A 20184-nucleotide genomic window follows, 5' to 3' on the forward strand; every position below is an offset into this window, starting at 1 on the left:
AATAAAAGACAAATTGCGTTTGATTTTATACTTGTTGGCGCTTTTTTTGTTGCCATTATGTTTTCAGGGGCAAAAAAGATGACAATTAAGGACCATCAATTTGGTTCCTTTGTCGCGATAAACGTGAGATCCCTTTCACAAGGACAACGCGACTGATAGAGCAATGTGGTCAAATGAGCCTCTTCTTAATAGTTAATACCGTCATACTTTCACTCTTGAAGTTTACATCGATCTCCCATTATCATACAAAAGATTGTACGAGGTTCGAAAATACCCATTAACACTTTTGATAGATTATAATTCCAAATAACAACTAGATAAAATTGAACTTTGCACAATATCCATTTGAAGAGTGTGGGTCGGTTTGTTGTAAGTTTACGGCATTAATTTGAAACGTAAAAAGAATTCATAATTATGATAATGCATGATTTATTCCATTAGATCTGGACCTTTTTAATACTCAAGGCCAGGAAATCTGAGAATAAAATAATGAGTAAATTCAATCCCCAAGAGTGTCCGTTAGGCCTGTGATACCACAATAACGTATTCAATTTAAAATGTATTACACTATCATGAGTTATTCTTATGACTATGATAAGCATGAATTGTGATATATAGTTTATGCATAATTATGATTATAATTCTTGTTTATTCTGAATCAGTGCCTTTATTTTTCAAAAAGTGCACATTCAATTAAGATCAATTAAAACCAAATTATACGAAAATGATTTGAATTTAACGAGCGCCATGCATTATATTTTAAACAAATTATAATAGTCTTCAACTTTAATACAACGTGCAAAGTTCACAATTATCATGTCAATGCTACGTGTGACCTTTGAGTTACGAATCATTATCCACATGATCTATGCGAAATGTAATTTTTATCATTCGTGATGTTATTCTATCAGATCGTACTTTTTTACGCGTTCGCAAAGTATTGCTGACAATATTTTTTTATGGCACACTGTATTCATAACAATATCATTTTGTTTTCGTGCACCCGATATTCGGGCATTATGATTACCCCACAGAATGCTGCAATAGTCAGGTGCTAATCAGCAAGCGAATACGAAGCTTGGCCGCTATCTATTATTTAGTTGAGTGTACCGCGTACGTATAGATCAAGAGCAAGATGATCGCCTTGTGAAGACGACTTCCAATCGATCAATAAGCGAGGAACCTTGGGCCGTGAAACCTCAACTACTAGATGTTTACCTAGCTATCTCTTCTTTAATTAAATGATATACTCTGTATGATTGCATGGGGATAACACACGTAAAGCACATACGGTCAACAGACGAGAATAAGTGTAATTCACTAAACTTGGCCCCTTTGGTGTGATTTCTCTACCAATGATTGGAACGTCTTTACGGGAGCACTGTTTACAATGATAACATAATCATACTGGATCTGTAATAGTTTGAACATCGACTGACAAGAGCATTAAGGTATGTATGATTATGACTCAATTATATAGCACTTATTTGAATATTACTCTACAGTAAAGTACATAAAGAAATATATTATTTAAAGTGTGTTTAGCCTTTTAATCTCTTTATAATGTCTGATTTTGAATACTTGCTCATAGCAATGATGCCTTAGGGGAATATCCGTGTAATCAGAAGAAATAAAATATTATGAAGAAATATATTTTACCTACTTCACGAACAAAAATTTAATCTCTAGATATGTTGGTCTATCATTTTGGAATCTATCAGTAATCCCTGTAAGATTTTGTAACAGCTTCAGTTATGATGAAAATATCGAAATGATTCCGGTTCATATCTTCCATAATTTATAACGACCGGCATTACTGGCTAAACTTTGAGCTTTCACAATTTCATTTTTGAATTTACTGAAATTCAATTGTTTCTGTAATGTTGTTAATTCCAGGTGGAAATGTCACTCATCCTTTTTCAATGTGAGAGATAAACTAGCTGACGTAAAGATATATTCTAAATTGACTGCATAAAGTTATGGACAGTGAACACGAATGGACACTGATGATCTTGAGGAACAACTACCATCCATTTGCATTATGTAATTACATTGAAACACATGAATCCCCCAAAGAGATTTCCGAACTTTTTGTGTAGGATTGAGTGAAAGAATCCAACTATGAAGCGAAACAGTCTGAGCAGTGACAAAGTTGAGCTTCTTCGGAATATCTCATTCAGTCACCGAATTGATCCTGCAGTCGAGCTACCAAACCAGATACCTGTTACTTCAGAGATTACCAAGTCCTCTGCGATATGCAACGCGACAGTGAAATGGAAGTCTCGATTATCAACAAATCAGGCTCCAGACAGCAACCTCCTCCTGGATGCAGCGTCATCTCCTACCAAACGAGCAGGAGCATCGAATCATCAGGATCCAAGAGAGAAGAATCCGGAGGTAGTCATCACCGCGGTCGGCTCTCAGTCCAATGTCCATGCTGATGACGGTGGGCTGATGATGAAAGATACCAAACCTCCCGATGCAGACAACCTCAGTCAGAATTCGGTCTGGACCAGGCAAGGATCCATTCAGGGTTCTAGACCAGACTCCAGACATGGGTCGAGACCTAGCTCCAGGAATTCGCTGGCCTCAGGTCGGGTGGCATCCGCACTCTTTGCCATGGGAACGGGGGCATCATTCACGGAGTTACCTAAAGGAGGGATGGGTACTGATGGTCAAACACAGGTGTCAAGAGTCAACTCTGTGGACAATCCTCTCCTTGCTGCTATCCCGTATCTACCAGTCAAACTAGCATGGATCTTTCTCTTATTCAACATTCTTGTGCCGGGTTTGGGTGAGCCAACTCACAATTAATTTCTCATTTTTTAAATATTTTTTGATTCCCTGTCCCCATAATTAATCGGCATACATTCACAAGTTTATGATATTTGATAGGCTACAGGGGTGGAAACAGGATTGTCAGAGGGGGAAGGTCCCCAAAATGTGATTTCAGAAATCTGGTGTGTCCTTCCAGATTCGCTCAGTATGGAGGGTATGAGTTGGGGTAAGATTTAACACAAAATATTACAGAGATCCTAGCCAATAAATTCCCTTGTGAAAAAAAGAAAAAAAAGAAGTCATTTAAAGCCCAGGGTCTAAAGTGTTAGGAGCTCCAAATTCGCCACAAAAACCAATGGCAAAATTTTACTTAAATTGTGTCATAATGTGAAAGAGGATGTCAGTATTTAAGACACACTTCTGCAATGATCCCCCCCAAAAAAAAAGTGTTTGAAGACAGAATATTGATACAAAAAATATATAATTTTGGTTTTCTGTTGTACGCAGAAAACCTAAATTGTGTATTCTTTCATCAATATTCGACTTCAAACATATTAGTTTTGAAAATCCTGTCAGAAATGTGTTTTAAAGGTACTATGTCCCTTTTGCAGCCAACCTCAAATGCTGTTACATTGCAGGAATTATGAATATATCATGTATGTCCTATCTGTGAAATTTAAACGTTAGCAGTGTCCTCATATTCAAATTATGCAAGGAAACCCGTTTACTTGCTAGACTTCACTGTCAGACACTATTGAGTGACTGACTGGCTTTTTTTTCTTCTTTGGTAATAACATACATGGAAAGAGTTGTAAAGGGTATACATGAGCATTTGTCTACATCATAGTTTGTATGACGTACCATTTTTAGCTTCATTATGCATGCATTTTGTACATGTTTGGATGGTGGGCATGTGCCTATACACTCATAGACTATACTCATGCCATCGGGAGCATGCAGTGAGCACTTAATATAATTGCATGACTAGAATTCATCGATTAATAACGATATGAAAGATTTATGAGCCAGACATAACTTTATTAAAAATTTATTACGCACGGAGTCGTAACAATTTGTGCTGCCCATGCGAGGTATTAATGAAATATCAGAGATCAAGGATTCATATCTGAATGATAATATTATGCGCTACTGCCAAGCAATATGATTGGGAGGAGGGGGGGGGGGGTCACTGCTTACCGTCCATTGGCATAGCCAAAAGGACAGGTCAGACGGACAGGTGGATGAGAGAGGTGTCGTAATCGAGTGTTTTAAGCACTTGACTTGAAATGCAAAGGTCGTGGGTTCGATCCCCGATCAGCAGTAATGTCATTTGGCAACATTAATTTACATTTGCCACTCCATACCCAGGGGTGAAATGGGGACCTGGTAGGATGACGAAAGCATTTGTGTTAGTAATTGCCATATGCCCTCACGGTGACCATTATGGTAGGAATACTCCCCATGGAATGGAGATGGTGCACATTGTGCGTGCATATATCCGATGAATTGTTGAAACTTGACCATACAAACAAAAAGTAATTATTTGACTTCCAGATAGCAAAATGATGGATTCAAGACCAAGAACAAATGTTAGTATCGTCGAAAAGAACAAAGGGTAGAATTCGTCGCTAAGATTTTGAAGTTCACCCCTCTATTCCCCTCTGAAAATATTTTCGTCTAATGAACATTCTTACTGTTAAATTTACATGAGAATATTAATGATTAATTTGTAATGCTTGTATTCTGGAGTTCTCCATGATTTTGTCGTAATACTAATATTTTTGATTTACTTCTGTATGATGATCATCGATAAAAAACAACATTTATTCTGATCAATAATATTATGTACACTATCTTTAACATAATATTTCATATAAGTAATTTATAAACAGGCCAGCATCATGTATAATTCAACTGTAATATGGGTTTGGACTAGAAGTCGTTTCGACCACGTGAATAGTCTGGTTGGCATGGCGATATCAAACAGCTTGCGGGGATACTGATATATTCTATTTGGTCAACATTGATTAGATTGGTGCTGAGATGTGTTTGTATGCAATGGCTTACGAACATGCACGCATCACACATCAGCCCTTGCCATGTGATTGTACCAATGGTGGTACCAATGATCAGCTAAAACCAACGCTTCACTATAATGTTTATGATCTCTAGGTATATGGGCGATAAAACTCAAACATAAAAAATCAGTATACTTTGATTTTAAAACTAATTAGTCGAATCTGAAGTCTACTTCTGATTACATTTTTTTGGGTAATAAATGTAATAACTTAACCCTTACTGTACTAGGGGGGGGGCTGGGAGGCCCCCCCCCCCTCGACATTTTCGGAGATCGCGCCGCAACCGCTCAGAATTTTGAATTGTCGTTTCATGACTTTTTTCCCTCAAGTCTTACGCACATTTTGATACCATTTTCGTCGAAATCGGATATACCTGTAAGGTGTTACATAACAATTAGTATGCGCATGTCATAAAAAAAGTGCTATAATTGCATATATTCATGTACAAGCAGAAATGTGAAGATATGAATTGATATCAAATTGCTTTTATATGTTTCTCAAAGTAACTTGATGTATTTCAGAACAAAAGAATACATTAGAAATAAAACAATAGATATAATAAGAAATAAAACAATAGATATAATAAGAAATAAAAACAATAAAATACATAAGAAAATAAATAGTTGAAAATCGCATCAAATTTGCATAAATTATCATTATTAATTACATCAACTAACTATTTTGTGTTAAAAAAGAAGTTTAATATGAATAATGAGTTTCAACATTAAAAAAGTGGAGTCTGACAATTTTTGTAATGATTCTAGTTCCCTATATATATTACCAGATTTGATATTCAAGAATGCGTATTCGTAATTTATGCAAATTAACCTATGCATTTTCAAATATCATAAAAATAATGAAACCTCATGAATTTGAGATGAAGGAAACATTTATTCAATACATTTGCAAGATTCTTCACAAGTCTACGGACAAATATGTGGAGTTTTCTGTAAAATGCATACAATTAGCATTTTGCATAATTAATTAGGCTATAACGACAAAAATTTGCATATTAGGAAAAAACTAATTATACCATCTTGTTCCTTACGTAAATATCTACAAACGTGCAAATTTTCGCGCTCATCGGACATTCGACGGCCAAGATCATAGGGGGGAGGCCCCCCCCCCCCCCCCCCCCAGTCAGAGAGTGCTCGAAATAGCCCAGTACAGTAAGGGTTAATAATGTAACATTGTGTTGTGATGTCCATTTATTATGCTGTATCATCATAATGACGTAACAAAATGCTTTACAAGACTGTACAATTCAGCCTTCAGCCGTTCAACGTAATTTTTATTGAGCACTTTAGATTGAAAAAAACCCACAAAGAATGCTAATTACAGCGCATGAGTTTCCAGTCTACAAGCTGCATACCTAAACAAGACTGTTTTTATTTACCTAACGGAATGACATAATTATAATTATAATTTGCTTTCTTGATCTTGATTGTGTACATACAGGTACAGTTCTGGCAGGTATTAGTATGTTATGCTGTGGGACTAGGCAAACGACTAACAAACAAGACGACGAGATGGGATTGTGCTGTACAAACATCTTCGTAGGCGTGTCACAACTCTTCACTGTAACCTTCCTTCTGGTTGGCTGGATATGGAGTATCACGTGGGGTGTCTACATGGTCGTCTTCGCACGTAAGCCTTATCTCTTTGCTTATTGTTTCCATCTTGATTAAAGTGCATACAGGTGCACATGAATTCCCATGCACATAATGATTTATGTACAACACGATAGCAAGTACTTTCAAAAGTAGTCTTGTCCATCATCTTAGAAACGTGCCAACATTATTACACGGACGTACGTATTACGTAATCTGAACATGATTTCTTTGGGTCACACAATAAAGTATTAACATTGCCCTTCAGCTTAATTTTAGAACGTAGTTGGGATTGTATTGTATAAACAAAATACTCATTTTACAACCTACCGCGAGGAATGGCCGATATTTCATGTATGCGTATATAGCTAAAATATAACGAAATTTTGTTTATATTTGTATGTAGTAATACAAAAATATCTTTGCATAATATCGTACCTGCTTTAATCTAGAGATAAGTGTACGTGTTGGAATATAATTTCGGTTTCAGTTTCAAATTCAACTTTAAACCACAAAAGCAAATCATAATAAACCACAAAAGCAAATCATAATAAACCATGATATATATATATATATATATATATATATATATATATATATATATATATAATTATAGTACACACAATGAAATACATAAGTTGGAATAAAACAGTCGCATACACAAATGTTATTGGTATTTTATTTATGCAAATAAGGTCATATCTGTAATTCCCTATTTAATACCTTAAACGTAGAGAGGATCCTTTATATAATCAGACAATATAAGTCTAGTTTCAAACGCTTTCCTGGGTGGAATCTTTACGGCAATCGGTTTATACCGAAAATAGAGTCATTTTAAAGAATCAGAATCTTTGTGTGTAATGTTGTTCATAAGATTATCCCTTATATTCGGCTATTGACTTGTACGTCGATTCTTGGCAGCCTGTTTGACACGATTGATTTCTTTCCACGATGGTCTAAGATGTGGATGACTGTCAATCATTAATGTAGCAAGGTTAAATAGATCTGAATTGTGAATAACTCGAGAGACATAGTGAATGATTCTACCAAGAGAGAATATATCTGACTGGATGCTGCTATACTCCCCATCTAAGATGTATTCAGGTGCTAGATGTTGGTAGACTACACCCAGTCTGTAGCCTTCCATCTCATGATCGGTCAGATTACGGTTTTTATGTGGCATTGTGACAGTGGTGACGTTACCCATATCAATGATGTAAGCCTTCCATCGGTCGTCTCTGCGGAGTAGGACATTGTTTGGTTTTATGTCATTGTGAAGGAGATCTCTCTCATGCATGGCATGGATTCCTTCGGTGATGTCCACAACGATGTTCAACCACTCTTGATCTGACAATGCAGGGTTCTTGGTCTTGATAGCCTTGCTTAGTGGGTAAACGGTTCTCGTGCCTTTGTCACCAAGGAACTCGACAACGAGTCCGGGACAGCTGGCATGCTTGGTGTAACCATGGCACTTTGGAAATGCTGGGTGTTCCCCCAAGAGTCGGTGGACTGCCACCTCCTTCACAGTCCTGGAATGATTCAAGGATATTACTCTCTTCACGTCTTCTTCGTTGGCTTTCTGGTCTTCGTGTATGCCTTGGACCTTCACAGCCACTGCCTCGGCTCCAAGACGCTTCATAAAGACCACTCCGAATGTACCCTTACCGATCGGATTGGTGTCCACGGTGTCCCAAGGTTCAAGTTGCGATTCCGCTATGGTCGGGATATCTTCTGAAGGTATCAATGTCATGATGGCTCTGTCAACCTCTGGCATATCGCTCGCTTCTAAGGATCCGTTGTTTGACAATGCACTCTGTTGAAACCTGAGAAAGTGATATGAGGAAATTAATCAATAAGAAGAAATAGAATCCCCACATGAAATTATTATATCTTTTGATTGATTTTGCTTTGGATTTATTCATTGGTATTTCAGTAACCAGGGTAAACTCGTTCGTCGCCATTTGGGGCACTGCTTGACGAAAGTTTCCTGAAAGTATTGACCACTGAAATAAAAAAACCCATATACAGTACAATTTATAAAATTATTCTAAAATGCATCCATTGCAACATTTCCAGACAACCTTCACCATGCATACTGATGAAAACTATCCTTAAAATTCTCTTTTCACATTTTGTAATATCATCTTGTCCCCTGACAAAAAAAACGTATTTCGGTAGAGTTAAAGAGACATACATGCCTTAATTTAAGACGAAGATGACTTGTGTATGCTCACATTGATATGTTATACCGTAGCTTGGTGATCATAAGATCTTGTGTTTTTATCTTAAATCTGAGTGCTTCAGTTGTACAGTCGGACCCTTCTTTCTTTGGTGCTCTGCATGGGGAAGAGAAAGAGAAAAAATGGCGTAAGAACTAAAAACAATAATGAAATACGCCCAACTTAAAGAAAATAATGACACAATAATGAACATAGGTTAGAAGATTGTTTTTTAAACATCGGGGGGGGGGGGCGGGGCGGGGCGGGGCGGGGCGGGGCGGGGTAAGGTCTTGAAAATTACTACATTAATCTGTATAGTTTATGATATTTCAAATCATCTTTCAACATCATTGAGTAATATATCACATCGTACACGATCATTAACGTTGGAAATTCTATTCTGTATGGGCGAAAAGGTGTTCATATCCTGCTTCCTGTTGTTAAAGACCGATAAAATAATTCATTTAGAATTCTATCAATTTATTATCAAAATAAATGAGATAAGGGGGTTTACTGATTTAGGTATTCATTGTTATTAAAGTACTTTAAACGATAAACACGTATCTGCACAGAAACTTTGGCTTGATAATTATGAGGATGATAACTTCGAACAAAAAATGTATACCAGTGATATCACTGTTTTACTATTATTCTATAGGTAGATCGTGCAACAAGAATCTATTATTGATTTTTGTAGGTAGTGAAGCTGCATACATCATTCGTCACTATAATGATGTAAACGTTTATGGACTTACCTTAACTCCGTGGACAAGGATGCTGTCGCTCTATCGGAAGTCTGTGAAAGAAAACGTGATACGTTACGTAAACATTATAACTAGCGTTGCTTTTGAAAACAACATCATTCATCTGATGTTCTCATATATCCGTTCAGCTGTCTTTTTGCAATGTTGTATATGGTTAATCTATCTCTAAACAATTTTCTAACTATAACTTAACTATATCAAAAGATGCGGATGAGGTGCGCGAGCGTAATGGGGAAAAAACTTGGGTCTGTAAAACTTACCACTGACAATTTCGAGTTCATCACATCCTTGACCTGTTCTAGTTTGCAACATCGCTCTTTCATTTCCTCGTATGATCTCACTATCATTCCGATGTCCATCTCGTGATCGACTGAAGTGATTAGTCCAGTGGAAAGCCCAGCTGCCGTTAAAATCTGACGGAAATTCTACAAGAAAAGGAACATTTAGAATAGTTTTCGAATATAAAGTGTCCACAAAATGTATATTAGTAAAAGTACTCAATAATATTATGGTCTAATAGGCATTTTCTGATCCGACTGATACATACACTCGATTATTTTTAATAATCATATTTTGAGAAATGGATTTCGTACCTTTTTACCATTAAATTTCGATTTGAAGCAACTTAACAGAACACATTGATCAGATGTGATTACATTTTAATAATCGATAGTAGTATTGCTTGCTTAAAATCTCTTTTTTCGGCTTGCTTTAATTGAAAAACTGTGTTGACTACCTTGAATTGCAGTACATGTTTGTATTTTCTATGTTCCGTTTCTGTTGAATCACAATAGGGAGAAAATAAAAAAGAGGGAAGAAACAAATAAACAAACAGAAAAAAACTTAACAAATACTTATGTAAGATTTACCTTTAGTTCATTCGATAGTCTTTCATTTTCGTGATGAGTGTCTTTGCAGTGTTCCTGAAATGAGTTCAATTCTTCGTTCCTTTCGTTGAGTTCTCCTTCCATTCTCTGTAATGCGAGATTCAATTAAGTGCTTTTCTTTATATTTTTCAGTCTGACAGTAGCATAATATACGCTGTTTAGCATCTTGAATAAGCAATACAATACTTTGTGGTTTGTTTATTGACATGATCGACTTTATGCCTTGATGCAACTTTGATAAATCTTATACTTCTACAAAATAACATAATAGCATAGCAAAATTTTAATATAGATATCACGTTGAAATAAAATAATTCTACCTACCAGGCACTCCTGCTGTGCTGAATCTGTCTGGATTATCAATTCTTCGTTTTTCTTTAGAGCTATTCCCGCATTTCTCTTTATATCTTCTAATTCATCGTTCAATAGCCGTTGGTCGGTCTCAAATTTCTGAAAATTATGCATAATGTATGAATATACATCCTGTAATTGAGTTTGGCCGTAGTTTAAATTATTAGGCAGTTCTGGTTATAATCAAGAATACTGTGACATTACGACCCTGAATGAATGTAATACAATAAATGATAATTATAGAGGTGTTTATGTAATTAATTTTAATCAAATAACGTTTAAGTTTGATGAGAATAAAATTGTTGCCATGCATCTCGGAAAAGCTTTGAACAACCGACCGTGACTGCACAATAACAGTTTATTAAGTTTTATAATCTTATACATAACGAAGTGTGCTCAACAATTCATTTTGAATATTACTATAAATATTTTTTTGGTTTGTTATGGCCTACCTTTAGTTTAAAGCAGAGACCAGTGTTTTCCTGTTCCATTGCAAAATACTTCCTTTCATACTCTTGTAGAATCTTTATTGTTTCAGTCAGTTTATCAGACGTAATCTTCGGAATCAAATAGAACGAAACACGCTTAGTGTATTATACCAAAGTCCTCAGAACATATACCGATTCTGAAATAAAAATTGTTCTAATGAGAGAGCTAATGGTTAACAAGAACGAATGAAGAAACGATTGCAATCATTTCCATGCAGGTTGTCGGTGAGTCACGGGGAAGAGATAGATGTGCCGATGTGCGATACAACTTTAATGGGATATGTTATTATGTTTGAGCCTTTATACTATCATAATATGATTCAATGTGATTTTAGGATCATCCTCTCACACACGCTAAACAAATTAAAAGAAATTATTGCTAAAACTTAATGTTTACCCCGACTCGTGTTTTATTTCCAGAACTCCCAACTGCTTGTCCCTTTTTTAAAAGAATAGTCATGATTCGAAATAATAGTCTTAAATAAATAAAAGTTGGTGAGCAAGTAGAACACAATTATGTAGAGAAAATCGCATGTACTGTATATAGAACAAAAGGAGCACACAAGAATGAAAGCAGTGATGAAATATGAAGCTGGAATAAGAAGAACAAATTTATACATTTACATAGTTCTTTAACCTTAAATTGGTGTTGGTATTGGTCCTTTTCAGCCTCCAGTTTAGAAAGAGTTTTCTCCAGTTGATTGACCAGTTGCTCCATTCCATCCGACTTTCGACTCCAATGCTACAAGATAAGCACGTGTCCCATTATTCCAAGAGGAAAAAAGAATTATACGCACACACGTTCTTTGAAGCGAGAGATGAATTCTCGAATATCAGTATTTTCTTATTTTAGGCATTAGACAATTTGTAGAGGTGCAGTTTATTGTCACCGGCCCATAATGCATGGCTCGAAATGGTATACAAGGTTAGAATCCAATAGGCTTCTTTACCATCCGTTTGAAATACACCGATCTACATTATGACACTCTACATCCAGGAGAACATGGGTACTTTGTACAGTGTAAGGTTCATTCAGAAATCCTTCGGGTTTGCCTTGACCATTGCCCTGCGTGAACAGTGCAAACTATATGGTTGGAATAATTTCGCGGGAATGGAGAGGGTGCACATGAAAAGGTCCAGACTTGAAGATAAGTGACAGGGAGGGGGGGGGGGGTCTAAAATAAAACTGTAAAGCGCGTTAATTTAACTTATTAATAGCTGAGTAGTAAGTAGTGAACAGTGAGCAGCTGCGAGAAAGAAAAACATTGTCTTTGAGGAATGATTTTAGGTTCAACTTTAATCAAGACCTTTTCATACCTCTATTTGCGACGTCATCTTCTTCTTGATCCCATCTGATCGATTCTTCTCGTCTTTCATAGCCTCAACAGAATCATTTTTTATGTGCGATAGTTTTAATTCCATTTCCTGCAAAGTACATGAGAACAAAATTATTAATCGTCATATCTTAAATATGATGAGACAGGGTGCTGTGAGTTTGTACTACGCTCCCCTCACAACACTATTATTTGTTGTTTTATAAGTTTTTTTTATTTTCCACGGTCCCCATGACATGGCATACTTTTAAAGGAGAGAATGCGAATTGGCAAAGCAATTCATTTCAGTATAACTGGGACTCACAGTAACGGCTACGTTATCATTACAGATTATCTTAACCGAGATTGATGATAAGAGAGCTTCAACATACCTTTAATTGAGACTCAAATTGTTTCTTCTCCAACTTAGAGCATGTGATTTCTTCTTGGAGTTCGGCAATGCGAATAGTGTAATTTACATTCTGGTCCTTGGTAGCCTGTGAAAAAAATGGCGCTAAATGATATAACTTCCAATCTTCTTCATGACATTACAAAAGGAACAATTAATCAATCGTATATTTTCCCCTTCAAATTTTCATTCGAAATATTATATCATCGTAATATTTACTGGGATTGATTAGCCTAAATCAGTGGATCCAAGCAGGCAGGAAAATAATCCCCCCCCCCCTTGAAATGAAAAGTTACTGAATGTTATTTTTACGCCAAACTCTTCAGGGATCATGGACTTGGACAGTGAGGGTGGTTTAAGCATTTTATACCCTTTCTGACAATCCTGGATCCACCATAATAATCAAAGTATTCATGTAGAAATGGTAATACTAATTAATACAAACTGTGGATTCATTGGTATAAAAATACTTTGATAACTCTTTAACTCACTTCAAGTTGTGCTTTCGAGTCATCCGCCAGTTTTGTTGCCTCTTGATATCGTATCTCCATCTTATCGCTGCGCTCGCTGTTCTCCGACTGCTGTTCTTTCATTCCCTGTGGTTAAGTAAGAATGTAAGAGTTCATTTTCATGAAGTTCAATACTTTGGCTCTCTAGAATGAGAAAACAAAAATTCTGTCTTCGTCTTCCGAACTATAATATACCGAGTTTGATTGCACAAACTTGCTGCGGATATTACAAGAAAGGTTCCAGGTCAGGAATTGTTTTCAATATTTTTGTCAAACTTCCAATTTAAACATTGCAATAATATTCATAGTCTATAGCAAAGTACCGGAAAACGTTTTTTTTTTTTCTCCCAGAAATAGATTTACTCTTTTGAAGGCTTACAATCTATACATAAGAAACACGATAACAAAATTGGGAACGTGTGCAGGAACAAGAATTTGACAAATAAACTACTGTACTTTAAGATCTGAAATCAATATAGTCTCCTGTTTTCTGGCTAGCATTAGCTCCTCCTCTTTTTTTGAAATAGATATTTCTGCCTCCTCGACTTTCAGGTGTAGTGACTATATATATATATATACAGAGAGAGAGAGAGAGAGAGAGAGAAAGAGAGAGAGAGCGCATGAGAGGGGGAGCGGGAGAGAGAGAGAGAGAGAGAATAATTATTCTATGATATAAAATTGAAAAGATTATTGACAATTTTCGCGCATTATCCTTCGAAAGTATGATACAATAAAAAGTCTGCTTTTGCTTCATTGGACAACCATAACGATCGTTGTCCTATAAATAAGCTTTTACCAAGCCGAATATACTATGAATAAGAGAAAAATAATAAACAAACAATCACGCTTTTCTTGCTTGAGAATCTTTCACTCGGACAGAATGATGAATCCATCGATATGAAACATATTTATTTCATGTAACATTAAGAGACAGATAATAATTTGACGGGTAAAGGGTAAATCATTCAATTTTAGTTACTTTCATACTAACAAATATTAATATGTTTAAAACAAAACATGAATACATTAGTTATTATAAATAGGTCTAATAGTGAATTAGCCTCTAACCTTTATTCTGAGGTCTCTTCGTTTGACCTTGCTCCGGAAGTTCTTGAGGTGCTTCTTTGTCGAGAGGCTATTGGTTTCCATAGCAACAAACTTTTGTCTCAGTTGACTTGTTATTGAATCACCATCATTCATATCTCCAGTACTTTCAATACCGAAATCCATGGCTAGATTCTATAATGATTAGTGTCAGAAAAACAGGTAATAATAATAATAATAACAATAGCCTAATAGTCCACTCCAAATTTTTATTAAACCGAAACGGAAATTCTTTTTGCAGCAATAATTTGTTGATCTCATATACGATTAAGGACGCGGTTCTTGAATAATGTAAAACCGCAGTAACAATAAAACACAAATCATGGCAATCATGATAATAACTTTTCAAATGTCACGAAGCTTTGCTTGAATTCTAAAGGTTGTAGGAAGCAGACTATGAGACAATGAAAATAACGATGAAAATGACGGACACACAGATATTCAAATAGGGAACGACTGTTGTAGATTAATATAACAAAATATATAGAAAAAACAGTCATAACCAGACCTCTACAATTCTCGTTTTACAGTCAAGAATTTCCACTTTGTGATAAAATACTAATTCTGGTCGTATATCCGCGTTCTATAAACTTTTATAGAACACCTTAATTTGAATCATTAGGGTACCTTGATATCTTTGAATTCCGGTTTGCTCTCGGCCATCTTCATCTGTAGGTTACAAACAATGCCAGCAGGCGTTGTGTTGCTTGAGAGACCAAAAGTGTTGCACAGGAGTTCCATTAAAACATTCACGTCCTGTAATGAATATTAAGCAATAGGTTATTGTGACGAGTACATGTAAAATGAATGAGGACTCTTGAGGAGTATATTGTTGACATAATTTAACATCGAACTTATAAGGAGGTACATGAGACAAAATTTGGAAATATAGAGATTAGGATGAGATGTGATAGAGAGAGAGAGAGAGAGAGAGAGAGGCGGGGGGGGGGGGAGGGGGTGGTAGAAAGACGGAGACAAAAACAGACATACAAGTACGAAAACTATTATTGGCCATATAGCTCGCAAGCTATGTCTCATCCGGTATATTAGTATGATAACGACTATACTGTAAATGTTTATTTTTCATTTTTCATTCTTTATTTTCATTTTTTTAATTCTGCATTCATGTAAGTACACAGTTTTTCGATAACAATAATGGTATAAAGTATAAATATTTTTCTAACAATGAATCATAAATAAGCAAATATAATAATTGTTATTTTCAAAAACGAAATGATAAACTGTCATAAATAATAAATTTCCTCAAACATTATGAAATTATTTGCGGAAGAAGGACTGTCATTGTGAGCAGATTGCTTGATAATACGACACCCCCAGACAAAACTCATGAAATAGATTAACACATTTATTAAGCAGAACGGATAGGTATTTGAAAATACAAGTTTCGATGATGATGATATTAACAATGCAGGTGGGGATGATGATGATGATGATGATGCTGATGACGATGATGATAATGATTCGAATGAAAGAAGAGATGACATCATGATAAAGACTGAAAAGTGGACTCACATCTTCCTTGAATCTCGGTACTCGGTGTCTGATGATGATGTCTCTAGTTACCATGGTAACCGGTGTCAGTGGCTTTAAGATCACAGGACATGACCCTCTATCATCCATCTCTGATGGACTCAGATTTGTCTTGCCACTGATCATTTTTGCTGATGCTCAAACATGACTAAACAATTGAATTAAAACTTGTTAATAATGAAAAGCTACTTAATTAGCGAAATCATGACATGTTTATTCATTATTTGTTAGACCTTACGTACTTTATCCTGTTAAAAAGTTGTTATACCGAGAAATGATGTTTACAGTAATGTAGTGCTCAACAATGGTGACAACTTATGTTGTATCATAATTATGTCCGATGAAATCATAGAATTCAATTGTAAACATTAAAAGCATATTTTTAAAACTATAAGTCATCCGATCCGTATTTTTAAGTTCATGAAAACTGCCTAATATTTCAACAGATTGTTTGTACCTCAAGATAAATTTTGATATTTGTTACATTTTAAAAGAATTATTTTGTATAAGTAAACACAATTGTTCTTTTTTCTTTAAATTTTTTTCTGCAATTAGTCTAGGTCATTACAAAATACAAAATCAGAAATATTACCTAATGATGGGGATTGACAGAATCAATTCTTAAATAATGTTCCCAAACTTCCATGTGTTACTTAACTGTAAAATCATAAATCGTCTTAAATATTTGATAAAACTGTGTAGTGTTGAAAGCCAAGGTTAAGGGTATTAAACCGTCTTTGTATGTGTAAAGCGCTTAGAAACAATTTATTATTTTTATTTACATGTAGTTGCGCACCCGGAGCAGTACCCATGACGTCACAATTCAGATTCTCTTCGTACGCTGCGAGTAACAAATATTTTGTCTCCTTTCACTTTGCGCAGGCAGATAATATTTTCATCAGATTGCAATATATACAACGTGCTCCTGCCACAAAAAAAATATATCGTCCCGCGTTCATTTTCCTACATTAACCAAATTTTTAATACTAAATCACTTCCAAAATATAATACCTAATCATAATCCTAACACCAAACTTGACTCAAAGTCGATTAATAATCTTACTATACATACCTCGCAATTGTGATGTTACATTCACGACCATTTTGATAATTTTGACCTTTCTTCCAAAATTGGTCGTAGTAAGTCGTCAAAATAATAGCTTATTATGAAGACGTCCATGATTCGTTTATTAAAGCTTCTCGATGAAAAGTAACTTCCCTAAGTAGCGTAAACCATTGCCTATAAGGGCTAGGAACAAAAAAGTTAAAAAAATTTATTTTGTTTTAGTTTCCCCTATAATACGCTAATAAACACGCTTTCTATGATCGTTATCTATTTGTCTTTTTCAAACCTGCAGTTGAGCATAAGAAATCGATTGATCAAGAGATGAGATTGAAACGAGTTACGACTGCTGCTAAGGCATTCAAGGCTGGACGTGTTATCTAAGGAGTCTACCGACCAAACCATTAGAAGATGATCTGATGGAGATGTTACATGGAATTCAACGAACAACCTTTATGATAAATTCCATAATACATGGATAATTATGAGCGCAATGCACAAATTGAAGAAAAGTGGTAGTTTGTGTTTAATTTTTTCTTTTAAGGAGATGTATTTTACTTTTATTTATGTGCCTGTTCCATTACCACCTTGACTTACTCTATTAAGTATAATACAGTTATGTGTAAAGATTGTAATTATCTGAACATTGTGTATTGTACTGTGTTCTTTGTATTCTTCTCATGAGCTTGTTTAACAAAGTCACTGGCATGATGAAAAATGTAGTTGGATATTTTGCGGTATCTTATTATTTGTGTAACGATGTGTCCTGTGAACTCATTTTGAGTTGTAGAAATAAAAGGGCGCTTTATTTTGTCTCGTAGCTTGACAAATATTATCAAGAGTTGACAATTGCGCGAATCGGTATTTTCACTGCGGTGGGGTTGCAGTAACTTTTTAATTACCACGCCACATAATATACAATATACATGTATAATACGCAATTGTATAAGTAAATTGATTTTTTAACCAGCCCGTCAGAATAGGACCTTTGTGTAAAAAACAACATGCATACAAAAACAAAGCTAATTACCATTTTGTTTTGCTTGCCACCCCCTCTCCCCCTCCCCTCTCCTATCACGTTTGAAGAGAGATTTCCATGCGCAAATATTCTTTCTCTCCAAAAAGCTTTATACAGTTCATACGGGCCTATTCAAACCTTTATAAATATAATTGACTCTATTCTTGATTTTGGTCCCAAAGTGGGTTCGTTTCCAACAGGATAAAACTTACATTACCATGATTTATCGTGTCTTTCATTTTACGTGTGTGGTTATGGCAATATTATTGTACAAGTTTTTATTCGCTGAATGTCATTTTTAAAATATCTTCATCAAATATCATTATGATCATATTGCATGTCTGATGATGATAGGTTTATGTAATCCTCTCAGTCGGTGAGATATGACAACAATTTCATAGTGTACGTGTCGACAGACAGTTTACTATAGGCCTAATCATTTTTTAATGAGTACATTTTTGTAACGATTTAATTAGTAATTGATTGTCCGTATAGTGTAGGTCTGACTATTAAGTATATTTCACCCACTCCTATAGCACTGTGCATGACGTCGATAGCTGTCTCTAGAAGACAGAAAATAAGTCATGCTCTGCTAAAGGAAAAAAGCGTGAACCTTACAATCATCATCATTATTAGGGACTTTTCGATTTGCACGACGAGAACGTGGACTGCAACGTGTGACATCCTTTTAAGGCACTACGTGACTGCTTGTGCCTGAAAAGGGCGTCGCACGTCCACGCAAATCTAAAAGTCCCTAATATCATTGTTGTGACAATGCCCTTGAAATTGCTTTATCACTCAAGGTATTTGTTTATTATACTATTGATGCATGACATGACTACGTGCATATTATGTAATAGCACTTCCTCAAGCAATGTGTCTAGCATAGCACCATCTATTACTGTGCACTTGTTACACATTCAGAAGTCAACATGCATTTGGTTGTGTTGTGAAGATCAAGGATCCCCTTTTTGCCAGCGCATCATGGGGATTTGAGCCATATTATTGTCATAAAGGCAGGCAAAGCCGCATAGAGGTTAGTTTTGTTGTATATTTAGTGTATTTTTAGGAATTATCATAACATAAAGTGGAAATTAGTGTGTCTGTTCTTGACTTCATACCGAGAGATGTTGATGTTATCATGTATACATCATCATTATGTAAGGAAAAAAAGCCTATGCTGTTATGATCTATGTACATTTGACCTTGTTATTGAAAACATGAATAACAGTGATGATATATTGCTGAATACTTTGAAGGTTAATTATGAGAGTGCTGAAGCACTTAGTAGGGATTCCTTTAGGGCTATCATTGCTATGAATGTGATGATGCTTTGATGTACTTGTATTTTTGATCCTTTATCTGTGTCATTATTCCACAGTTTTCACGGAATGGAATGGAATGGTATGGAGTACAATGAAGCAACATTTACTCCAATCATTAAAGCTACAAATTCCCGTAAAAACCTTTGTCAGACTTTATCTTTGACTTCACTACAGCCACAATCATCGTCATCGTCAATAATAGTTATTTAATCCCTGTATCAATTATTTTTTGTATAATAAATGCATGTCATATAAGTGGACATTTGTGAGTTCTATAGATGACGGGAAGTATCGTTAATTTTTATGGAAAACTAAACTCGGGAAGAATGTTTAAGACTATAAAATAGTGATATCTATCCCATGGATGTAGTTGAGGATGAGGTATAATATCCGAACAATGAGGGAAAAAGCAGAATCAAGCTAGTCGTCCTGAATTTGTGTTATAGGTGCAGATAAATATTGTGTTATGCGTTTTTGATATGGTATTTTCAGAAAGTTTTCATTTAAAGTTTTTTTTTTTCTAAATAACTCATATTTTCCATAAAAATAAACAAATCAGGATGACTTTGATCAAGTATCTCTCGAAATTCCATTTGAACAGAACTCATTATTAGATTTGAGATCGAGGCTTACAAATGAATTTATTTCATCATGTGTTCCTACAATTCAGATAGCTATAATTCATGATATTTTATTACATTTTAAAATCTTGTTATG

The 20184-nt window shown here is 35.3% G+C and overlaps 1 protein-coding gene across 1 annotated transcript; it reads left to right on the plus strand.

Annotated features, from left to right (window-relative positions):
* The first annotated feature begins 2075 nt into the window (after nt 1-2075).
* On the plus strand, nt 2076-19546 carry LOC100891868. Its single transcript, XM_030999789.1, has 3 exons — nt 2076-2794; nt 6315-6503; nt 17420-19546. Exons 1-3 carry the CDS (start codon nt 2122-2124, stop codon nt 17506-17508), a joined length of 951 nt encoding a protein of 316 aa, XP_030855649.1. The 5' UTR covers nt 2076-2121; the 3' UTR covers nt 17509-19546.
* Nucleotides 19547-20184: the final 638 nt, after the last annotated feature.

This window comes from Strongylocentrotus purpuratus, unplaced genomic scaffold (genome assembly GCF_000002235.5).
Source record: "Strongylocentrotus purpuratus isolate Spur 01 unplaced genomic scaffold, Spur_5.0 spur5_scaffold_5, whole genome shotgun sequence".
In the NCBI taxonomy this organism is placed as follows: Eukaryota; Metazoa; Echinodermata; class Echinoidea; order Camarodonta; family Strongylocentrotidae; genus Strongylocentrotus; species Strongylocentrotus purpuratus.

Bases quoted from the DNA above. Each gene is read 5' to 3' on its own strand.
- LOC100891868 (XM_030999789.1), top strand. From the start codon at position 2,122: ATGAAGCGAAACAGTCTGAGCAGTGACAAAGTTGAGCTTCTTCGGAAT. The intron at 2,795-6,314 runs GTGAGCCAACTC...GTGTACATACAG, and splicing joins CATTCTTGTGCCGGGTTTGG to GTACAGTTCTGGCAGGTATT. The intron at 6,504-17,419 runs GTAAGCCTTATC...TCAAACCTGCAG, and splicing joins CTACATGGTCGTCTTCGCAC to TTGAGCATAAGAAATCGATT.